General features: G+C 46.5%; 1 protein-coding gene across 1 annotated transcript; it reads right to left on the minus strand.

Annotated features, from left to right (window-relative positions):
• Positions 1 to 8,108: 8,108 nt before the first annotated feature.
• Positions 8,109 to 9,844, minus strand: LOC311007041 (uncharacterized protein; the record flags this gene model as incomplete). Its single annotated transcript, XM_084000123.1, is given in 3 exon segments — positions 8,109 to 8,236; positions 8,239 to 8,329; positions 9,713 to 9,844. Coding segments are annotated over 3 exon segments (351 nt in total).
• Between the last annotated feature and the right edge of the window lie 1,628 nt (positions 9,845 to 11,472).

Consider the following 11,472-nt stretch of genomic DNA (forward strand, 5'->3'; position numbering starts at 1 on the left):
CCTACGGGTATAAAAGTGGCTCAAGGCAAACAGAAGCCGAGCTCACTTCACCAAAAGATCAGCGCGCCTGAGGAAGGCTTTGTAGAGCCGAAACGTTGCGCAATGCTGATCAATATTAAGGCTATAAGTCTAATTTTTTGTAAACCCACCATTTATTGGTGGGAAACTAAGAACAAATATGTTAAAAATGTAAAACAAATAATATGTAAAATGTAAACTAAATAAATGTGCAAACCAAAACTAAATAATGTGGAGACTGGAGCTGGGAGCTCTCTGCCGGGGGTCCCTGTGAAGGACCGTGCATTTTCTGCCTTCTCCAGCTGGAGGGGGCGGGTTCCTAACCCCACAGCCTAACTCAGCCAGTGCCTCCAGGGCTACCTGGTGGAGTTCTTCTGGCTCAGCCAAATTCGAAGCCCAATTGGCCAAACCCCTCCACCCCCCTCCCAACCTAATTAATTTGGATATGCCCAATTGTGTTATTTCATTTGCTAGCCCTAATCTGGATCTAACCCTAACCTTAACCAATCCCCCCTGTCCCAATCTATTCTATTCTAAATTTGACCCTAAACCCAATTAAATTCTAAAGTACTGCTGATTCTCCCCCAACCCTACCCCCTAACTATTCTAGCCCAATCCTATGTCCCCTCTATTCAACTTAATCTAAGATTTACTAGCCAAGCTAACCGGAAGTCTTTAAAGTCCGAAGGGAGCGCCTGGCAAACGCTTACCCCAAATAATAAGACAAATAACAAAACAAAGAATAGAACGCCTAAGACGTCAGAGAAACGCAGCGTGTCCGATAGACGATGGGAAGAGACGCTTGTGCTAAGTACAGTTAAAGAAAGGGAAGGAGAAAAGGAAGGCAGAAAGAAAAGGAGAGGAGAAATTAGAGGGAGATGAAGGAAGAGACAGTCCAAGTGTTAAAAGGAAATAGAAGGGGAAGGAAATTAAGAAAGAATAGAAAAGGAAGGACTAAAAATACAGACAGACAGGTCAAATTGGACTACATTTAAACACAAACATAAGTAACACAATTAAAAATGTAAAACTAAATCAGGTTTACTTAAAAGAAACTGTAATGTTGAACAGAAATACAAAGAAACATGCCTAAGACGTCCAAATCGGATGCTGCATGATTAAAAACAAATTAGAGGAAACAGAAACACAAATAACATGCCTAAGACGTCCAAATCGGATGCTGCATGACTATAAAGGTCAAATAAGACTTCCAAATAAGGCAAAACTAAATTATGTTCAAAGAAAACTTAAGGTTCAACAGAAATATAAAGAAACATGCCTAAGACGTCCAAATCGGATGCTGCATGACTAAAAACAAATTAGGGGAACATGCTTAAGACGTCCTATCAGTACGCTGCATAATTAAACTAAAACTAAATAATGTTGAAGGGAAACAAAAGAGGGAGGAGTGTGAACAGGTCAGCGCCTACGGGTATAAAAGTGGCTCAAGGCAAACAGAAGCCGAGCTCACTTCACCAAAAGATCAGCGCGCCTGAGGAAGGCTTTGTAGAGCCGAAACGTTGCGCAATGCTGATCAATATTAAGGCTATAAGTCTAATTTTTTGTAAACCCACCATTTATTGGTGGGAAACTAAGAACAAATATGTTAAAAATGTAAAACAAATAATATGTAAAATGTAAACTAAATAAATGTGCAAACCAAAACTAAATAATGTGGAGACTGGAGCTGGGAGCTCTCTGCCGGGGGTCCCTGTGAAGGACCGTGCATTTTCTGCCTTCTCCAGCTGGAGGGGGCGGGTTCCTAACCCCACAGCCTAACCCTAACCCAGGAATAGAACCAGAGTTCAATGGGCCTATTTTCACCACGAGCACGCTCTATCGACCTATGTCCCAAAGGGCACCTTTGCCTGCTCCACTCAAGTCAAAACAGGAACGGGTGCTCTCGAGTCAATATCTCGGCCCCTGAAGGTCCGCGGACCTCATGTTGGGTATCCACGGAAAGGTCTCGACGAGACGAATCCAGAGACACCTCGATCACTTGCCTCACCCTAACCGTTCTCGAGTTATGTCCAAAAGCGCACAGTTTTGCCTGCCTCCTCCGCCAGAGTCAAACCAGAAGGCGGGTGCTCTCGAGCTAATATCTCGGCCCCCGAAGGTCCGCGGACCTCATGTTGGGTATCTACGGAAAGGTCTCGTCGAGACGAATCCAGAGACACCTCGATCACTTTCCTACCCTCAACCGTCCGAGACCCGGAAAAAGGTTCAGTTTACCCTGAATCCAGGCTCTGTTAGTAGATGGAATGTTAGTTAGTGGGAATGTGACAGAGTGAGTGCTAGCACATTAGCCAACCCATCGTAATCGTGATAACTCGCCGCACACACACATGGGGATAGCTTCCGGGATGGCTGTGACATTTCCGACAATTGCCCTCGCAGGGAATGACCCTAACCCTAACCCTAACCCTATCCTCATCTTCTCCAAGTCTCTGGAGGAACACCACCAGCACGTCCGCCTGGTTCTTCAGCGGCTGTTGGAGAACCGCCTGTACGTCAAGGCTGAAAAATGTGTGTTCCACTCTGACTCTGTTACGTACCTGGGCAATGTAGTGGAGAATGGACAGACACGTGTGGATCCTGCCAAGGTCAAGGCGGTAGAAGAATGGCCGCGTCCCAACGACCGAACTCAGCTAAGGCGTTTCCTGGGGTTTGCTGGCTTCGTCCGTCGGTTCATCAAGGGTTTCAGTCAAATAGCAGCCCCTCTCAATTCCCTGACCTCCCCCTCTCACCCTTTCTCCTGGACAGCGGAGGCGGAGGCAGCTTTCTGTAAGCTTAAGAGCCTGTTCATTTCAGCTCCTGTGCTGGTCTTCCCCGACCCAACAAGGCAGTTTATCGTCGAAGTAGATGCCTCGGATACGGGCATCGGGGCAGTTCTCTCTCAACGGTCAGAGGGGGACCAGAGAGTGCATCCGTGTGCCTACTTCTCAAGGAGTTACAGCCCCGCTGAGAGGAACTACGACGTGGGTAATAAGGAGCTACTGGCGGTCCATGATGCACTGAAGGAGTGGAGACACTGGTTGGAGGGAGCGAAGCTGCCATTCATAGTGTGGTCAGACCACAAGAATCTCACCTACTTGAGGACAGCAAGGAGGCTTAACTCCAGACAGGCCCGCTGGGCCCTATTCTTCAGCCGGTTTGATTTTGCCCTCAGTTACCGCCCGGGTTCCAAGAACATCAGGGCTGATGCTCTCTCCCGTCAGGCCACTGGGGAACTCCCTGAGATCCAAGAGGTGCCAAACACCATCCTTTCCCCCACCCGAGTCGTGGGTGTGGTCACCTGGCCTATCGACTCCATGGTAAGGCAGGCCCAGCGAACCCAGCCTGATCCGGGCAATGGACCCCGAAACAGGCTGTTCGTTCCCACCTCTGTCCGCCCACAAGTGTTGGAGTGGGGTCACTCCAGTCACATTGCCTGCCACCCAGGGGAACGCCGAACAGCAGAATTCATCAGCCGCAGATTCTGGTGGCCCTCCCTCAACAAGGATGTTAGGGAGTTTGTAGCCGCCTGCACCATCTGCGCCCGGAGCAAGGCCTCTCATCGTCCTCCAGCGGGCCTGCTTCAACCCCTCCCCGTCCCCAATCGGCCATGGTCCCACATAGGTATGGACTTTGTTACAGGGCTCCCGGTATCCCAGGGCAATAATACCATCCTGACTGTGGTTGACCGGTTCTCTAAGGCTGTCCACTTTATTCCACTCCCCAAACTTCCTTCTGCTGCAGAGACCGCAGACCTGCTCACCCTCCATGTTGTTCGGCTGCATGGAATTCCCTCGGACATTGTGTCTGACCGTGGTCCCCAATTCATCTCGAAGGTGTGGCAGGCCTTCTGTAAGGGAATCGGGGCCACAGTCAGCCTCTCCTCTGGCCACCATCCACAGACCAATGGGCAAACAGAGCGTGCCAACCAGACACTTGAGACGGCCCTTCGCTGTGTCACCACCAGCAACCCCTTGACCTGGTCCAGATACCTGCCCTGGGTGGAGTACTCTCTCAACACCATGGAGAGCGCAGCAACTGGTATGTCTCCTTTTCAATGCTCATTGGGTTACCAACCCCCTCTGTTTCCCCAACAGGAGCTGGAGGTGGCAGTCCCGTCCACCAGGGCTCACCTCCGCCGGTGTAGACGGGTCTGGAAGGCCGCCCGGGCTGCGCTACTTCCTGCCACCGCACAAGCTCAGCGTGGGGCCAACCGGCGGAGGGTGCGTGCTCCTGTCTACCAACCTGGCCAGAAGGTTTGGCTGTTGGCCCGGGACCTGCCCCTCCAGACCTCCCAGACCTCAACCCGCAAGCTGAATCCCCGGTATGTTGGCCCCTACTCTGTGGACCACGTCATTAGCCCTGTGGCGGTACGTCTGATTCTCCCTCCTGCTCTCAAGGTTCACCCAGTTTTCCACGTCTCCCAGCTTAAACCTGTGGCCACCAGCGTCTTGTCTCCTGTTTCAGCTCCTCCGCCTCCCCGAGTCCTAGCTGATGGTGACCCTGTGTGGACAGTTAGGAAGCTGCTCGCCGTCCGTCGCCGTGGTCGGGGATTCCAGTACTTAGTGGACTGGGAGGACTATGGCCCCGAAGAACGATGCTGGGTGCACTCGTCTTACCTCGCTGACCCCTCCTTGTTGGATGATTTCTACAGGGACAACCCAGATGCCCCCGGGTGGTCGTCCGGTGCCTCCCCTCAGGGGGGGGGTACTGTTGGGGCTGCCCAGCAGCCAGCAGCCAGTCAGCCCAGCACAGGTGCTGCCAATGAGGACGACGAGCAGCCCAGCTGCTCCACATCATCTACTCTGCCTGAGTATAAGAGGAGGCTGAGAGGAGGCGCCCGCCGCTTGAACGTTGACTATTGTGGTCAGTTTAGCCGGCTGTGTCCTAGCAGCATTTTCAGCGCTCGTGAAAGACTGTGTAGTGTATTCTTTGCTAACCCTGTTCTCTTTTGTGTTTGTTCCAGGCTCCCTCCGCAAACCCAGTGTCTCCTCGCTCCATCCACGCCTTCCAAGCCCCTCACCTTCACCCCCACCAAACCACCACGTGGACCCTCCACCCTCTCACCTCTCCCAGGATACCCCCTCTCTCCCTCCTCGGCCCAGCTCCACTCCGACATAACGCCCCTTTAATAAATCTGTTAAACTTGCACCACGATTCTGTGTCTTTGTCTCTGGGGTACCTGGCACATTTGGCTACTGTGACTTTGGAGCATAACAGAATCCTACAAAAAACTTGTAGTCAACTCGTCCGATGATTAAAACAACAGCCCGAATGGATGACGTACTAATAAAAAAGCAGGGCTTGAGCTTAAAATGTTATAAAAAGCTTATAGAAATGTGGTAAAAAAAGGGCAAATTTCTAAGAGGCAAAATCACGGAATCACGGAAGTCTGCCGAACGCCACGCATGCGCATTGTTGTAATTTTTGTAAGTTGGTTTTGGTCTGTTGTCAGTTGGTTTCAGTCTGTTGTCAGTTGGTTTCTGTCTATAGTCAGCTGGTTTCAGTCTGTTGTCAGTTGGTTTCTGTTTTTTTGAAAATCTGTTGCTGCACGAAAACTAAATATGCATAAAAGTCATTGATGTTACTAATCTAAGACATGTCCAAGACTGTGATAACATTAAAAAAAATTCTTTGTCCGATCACTTTTTATATAGAAAATAGCTAATTTTGTGTGTATTTTTTCCCATATCAGTGACTTCAATTTTTTAAATTGGCATTCAAAGGGTTAAAATTTTGATTTTTTTTTTTTTTTAATATTTAGCAGTCTTGATCAAGACTGAAGTTGATTAACAGATTTATGCAAAAGAAATTGAAAAAAATATTTATCTGATGTATTTTTACAGCAGTCGAAGTTAGTTGCCAAAAACAGCCACTGATACCGCTACAGGGTAGTAAATTTGCCGACAGTGTAATATTGACCTTTTGAAAAATTCGAAATCATATTTTCAAATTGTATGTAAAAATAAGGTTTGTCAGCAAAAATCATGCCATTTGCTGCAATATAGTGAAAGTTATGGTCAAATTAAGAGGAAAAAGTGACCCCTAGTGGACGTTTTTGGCACTAATACCGCAAAATTAACATTTCTTCTAGTGTGCGCTGGCGAAACTGCCCCCCTGACTCCGCCATCCGCTTTCGTTTTCGCTTCGGAATTTTAGTGTTGCTGATATAGATCAGTTTACCTTTCCTGCCTCCTCCAATCACTTGTTCCAGGCTCTACCCATCGTTTTTCTGAAATATAAACTTGTTATCCCTGCACCAATCGCACTCGTCTTCTCCTTCTTCTTCACTTCTTGCTCTGATCTACAGTCTTCTTCATTCTACACATCCCAGAAGCCCCAAAATTACTCACAGTGTGCGCGAGAGCGTCCCCATTTACCAGCCGCAGAAAACTGCATTTGACGTATATGTACGTCATTGGCACTCAAGCGTTGGATTTTGATTGATGTCCATAGACGTCAATGGCACTCAATGAGTTAAATACACACATTTTAACATGAATTTAACTGCATGATCCACTAAATACTAAAATCCACACAACAAAAGCTAACCGGCTCCTTCTTCCTCGTTTGAAACAAGCTTTTATTTTATTTCTTTATACTTGTTTCTATTTGCAATTATATCGTTTACAAAACATTTAAAGACAGACATTCCACACAGTCCCATACCCTACCCCGCCCCCCACCAGACGGGGTAGGGGAGTTAAACATTTTACATGTTGATTGTCCTCGAGTGATCCAGTTGCCTGGCTTTGTTATTTAACATAAGAATGTACTGTGATGTTGTTATGTTCGATCTTTCTGACACGAAAACTAAAAAAAAAAGTTTTTTGAATAAGAGTGGCATTTCACCCCCTAACCTTAACCCTACATTCTTGGGAAATTTCATTAAATTAGCTTTAAACACCAAACTTAGCTCATCATTGACTATTCTGACTAGTCCCAGCATGAACTGATGAAGCCTCTTGGACGAAGGTGAAACATCTTCTAGACAAATAACCAAGTCCAGTTGCATTCGATTTAAAGTTCCCTTGAGACGACTACGACCTGGATGAAGGAGAATATTCACAGGATCTTTGACTTTTGACTCATTTGGTCAAATTTCATGACACTGAAATAAATGTAATAACACACGTCATGTCACTTGTCCTTGAACCAAGACTGCAGAGTGAAGACAGATGGAGAAGTCAGTGTGGTTTCTTTCTGTGGGAAATGATGTTCTCAAACAGGAAGTAATTAACTGTAAAAGCTGCAGAAGAAATCCAAACAAACAGAAACATCCTGCTCAAACACAAACACAATCTGCACAATCTTTATTTAACCTCCAACACTTCCTGTTTGGTCACGGTCGTGTCTGACCAGAGAGACAAGCAGCTACAGAAAAACACATTTTACCATGAAGAGACGCTCTGCTCTTATTGTGAAAGGACAGCTGTGTTGTTAGAGACCCTCTGCTCTTATTGTGAAAGGACAGCTGTGTTGTTAGAGACCCTCTGCTCTTATTGTGAAAGGAGAGCTGTGTTGTTAGAGACCCTCTGCTCTTATTGTGAAAGGAGAGCTGTGTTGTTAGAGACCCTCTGCTCTTATTGTGAAAGGACAGCTGTGTTGTTAGAGACCCTCTGCTCTTATTGTGAAAGGACGGCTGTGTTGTTAGAGAGACCCTCTGCTCTCATTGTGAAAGGACAGCTGTGTTGTACGACAGACCCTCTGCTCTTATTGTGAAAGGACAGCTGTGTTGTTAGACAGACCCTCTGCTCTTATTCTGAAAGGACAGCTGTGTTGTTAGACAGACCCTCTGCTCTTATTCTGAAAGGACAGCTGTGTTGTTAGAGACCCTCTGCTCTTATCGTGAAAGGACAGCTGTGTTTCTATAGACATCATCAGATCAAAGTGAGTTCCTACATTTATTGATTACAACCGATCACATCTCGACTAATGAGGGTGATGAAGATGAGGAGGATGGTGATGAAGATGATGAAGATGATGAAGATGAAGATGAAGATGAAGATGAAGATGATGAAGATGAAGATGAGGAGGAGGAGGAGGAGGATGAAGGTCAGGTCCGGGGGTTCTGATGAAGAGGAGGAGGATGAAGGTCAGGTCCGGGGGTTCTGATGAAGAGGAGGAGGATGAAGGTCAGGTCCGGGGGTTCTGATGAAGAGGAGGAGGATGAAGGTCAGGTCCGGGGGTTCTGATGAAGAGGAGGAGGATGAAGGTTCTGCCCCCTCCTCTGCCGGTACTGGGGCAGGTGGTGCAGAATCCAGGCGGCTGGAGCCAACATGGCCGCCGCAAACACCGACATCACCAGGAAACTTTGCTGTCAGAGATAAAAATAAAAAAAAGGACCAATCAGAGAGCAGATCAGATAAAAGGACCAATCAGAGAGCAGATCAGGTAAAAGGACCAATCAGAGAGCAGATCAGATAAAAGGACCAATCAGAGAGCAGATCAGATAAAAGGACCAATCAGAGAGCAGATCAGGTAAAAGGACTGTGTTTAGTTTCAACAAACAGAGCAACGTCTCTACATGTTGTTTAATGCTGTGAAGCAGCAGTTCACGTTACACACACACACACACACGTTACACACACACACACATACACACACACGTTACACACACACACACACACACACGTTAAATACACACACACACACACGTCCTTTTTCTCTTGAACCTTCAGCTTCAGTGAAATAAATATTATATTTTGTCTTTTAATGAAACTGAGTCTGAACCGAGTTGTAACCACATTAGGTTGTGTGTGTGTGTGTGTGTGTGTGTGTGTGTGTGTGTGTGTGTGTGTGTGTGACTATGAGCTGCATCCTGTGTCAGTCTGATTTAGCTGTGTCTGTGTTTATAAACATTTAAACGAGCGCCAGGTGGATTGTTTATGAAGTTAACGAGCTCTGGCCTGAGAATCAGAGGTTACCACGGCAACTCCAGGTGGTTACCACGGCAACTCGAGGTGGTTACCACGGCGATAGGGGCCCCGCAGGCTGAGACAGACAGAAACATGGAGAAAAAGAGCCATTTTCTGCCTCTGCACCGGGCTCACAATTAGGCTTACTGTGACAAAACGGTAACTCCTATCAGAACAAAACACAGATCAACGTTGCTCTAAGGACTTACTGAAAATGTTGGTACGATTTGGTGTTTCTACGGAGACGCTGGCAGTTTTAAAACATCGGTCCGTTCTGCTTCTCTCAGAAAATACTTGTATTGGAGTCAATGAGGAGCAGAGACAGACGTGGCCGCACTTAGAGGCTCAGAGTTTAAATTCTGTAAGTCTCTCTGATATTTTGAGCAGATGATGAGAAACAGAACAAGTTTGTCTACAAATTCTGAAAAAATCATGGCATCGCACCGGGCACTGGTAGCTGCAGGGATCAGTGCCCGGTGCGATGGCCCGTGGCCCTAATAAAAGTTAAACAATCATCAAACAGCTGGAACAAGACCAGAACTAGAACTAGAACCAGAACTAGAACCAGAACCAGGACCAGAACCAGAACTAGAACCAGGACCAGGACCAGAACCAGAACTAGAACCAGAACTAGAACCAGAACCAGGACCAGAACCAGAACTAGAACTAGAACCAGGACCAGAACTAGAACTAGAACCAGGACCAGAACCAGGACCAGAACTAGAACCAGAACCAGAACCAGAACCAGGACCAGGACCAGAACCAGTTCCTCAGAGACTCACCGCTGCTCCGATCCGGTTCCTCGGAGGTTTGCTGTAAATCCTCCTCCTCGTCTCCTGTAGAATTTCTTTCCGACCCGTCGCCGTCGGCAACGGAACATTTCCCATCATCACCCTGAGCAACGCGCTCACCATCGTCACGGCAACAAACAGCTGCTGCCGGTCCTCAGTTTGGTGCCGATGTGTCGAGGTCGAGCTCCTGGTTGGACTGAATCTGGACTGAATCTACCCCTCTAACCCTCCTCTGGAGCAGCAGCAGGAAGGAGGGGGGAGGGGAGGGGGCAGCTGATTGGACGAGCAGCTGCAGATGAAAGTAACCGTGACAACAAACAGGAGCAGAGCTGCTGTTTGTTTGATCTCAGTTCAGATTAAATTAACTTTGACCAGGTGACGTGTGACATCACTGACCTGCTCAACACAAAGGCGTTAACACCAGCAGCGTTTCTATGGTTACACAGCTGCCTCCTAAACTAAACTGTTGCTATAAATATATATTAACAACTAGGTTTAGGTTTAAGATGAGCGTCACATAAATAGACTCATGGAGGAAGATGTAGTGATGTGAGTTCTGAAACTTCCATTTAAAAGTTCATCCAGTCTGAATAGTTGTTGTTTTTTAAAATAAAGATGGCTACTGTTCATCCTACAGTAAGGCAAGGCAAGGCAAGGCATCTTTATTTATACAGCGCATTTCATACCAAGGCAACTCAAAGTGCTTTACATAAAGACTAAACATTTAAAAAAGAAAAGAAAAGAGAGAAGCATGAAAACAGAATTAAAGCAAACATTAAAAACAGAGTTAAAAGCAAGAGCAACTCTACTGACATGTCATTCATGTAGTTTATACTCTACTAACACGTCATTCATGTAGTTTAGACTCTACTGACACGTCATTCATGTAGTTTAGACTCTACATGTCATTCATGTAGTTTAGACTCTACTAACACGTCATTCATGTAGTTTAGACTCTACTGACATGTCATTCATGTAGTTTAGACTCTACTGACATGTCATTCATGTAGTTTAGACTCTACTAACACGTCATTCATGTAGTTTAGACTCTACTGACATGTCATTCATGTAGTTTAGACTCTACATGTCAATTATGTAGTTTAGACTCTACATGAAGAGCTCTTTTCCAAAACGCGATAAACGCCAAATAAAAAAAAAATTAGTTTGTCACGCCATTTTGCTGTGTACTGAGCCTGTTCACTGCTCCATCAACGTATCACGTCAAATCGCTACATTTCCCTGTTTAAAAGGCACCGCAAGATGCAGTTCTCCTCCAAACCGCGATAAGCGCCAAGTCTATTTTTAGCCAAAACGCGACATCTCCTCCCTCTCCTCAGAATTGACCTCTGGCTAAGCCCCGCCCCCTCCACTCACTCGGACAAACAGTCAACATTCAGTGACAGGCCCTATGGCAGCTGTCACAGTAGGAGACATTTCACAGGAGAGACAGATAGATTAAATATCATCTGGAAGTCACCAAAACTTCACTTAGCTTTACTGCTATGGCTGACGATAGCGACGGGCTAACTTCTGTTAGCCTGTCTATGCAGTTTTGCATTATACATTAGCATTAAGCTAGCGGGCTTTATGCTTAGTTGTGATGCTGGCTAACATCTAAACATCTCTGACAATATGTTGCCTCAAATACGTTGTTGACTTAACTTAGAGCAGATGTAGACATCCGTGTTAAGTTTATCCACGTTTAGTTGGTGTTGTGGTCTACTGCATAACTTTATCCAGAGCAGACACTT

Source organism: Trachurus trachurus (assembly GCF_905171665.1).
Source record: "Trachurus trachurus genome assembly, chromosome: 24".
In the NCBI taxonomy this organism is placed as follows: Eukaryota; Metazoa; Chordata; class Actinopteri; order Carangiformes; family Carangidae; genus Trachurus; species Trachurus trachurus.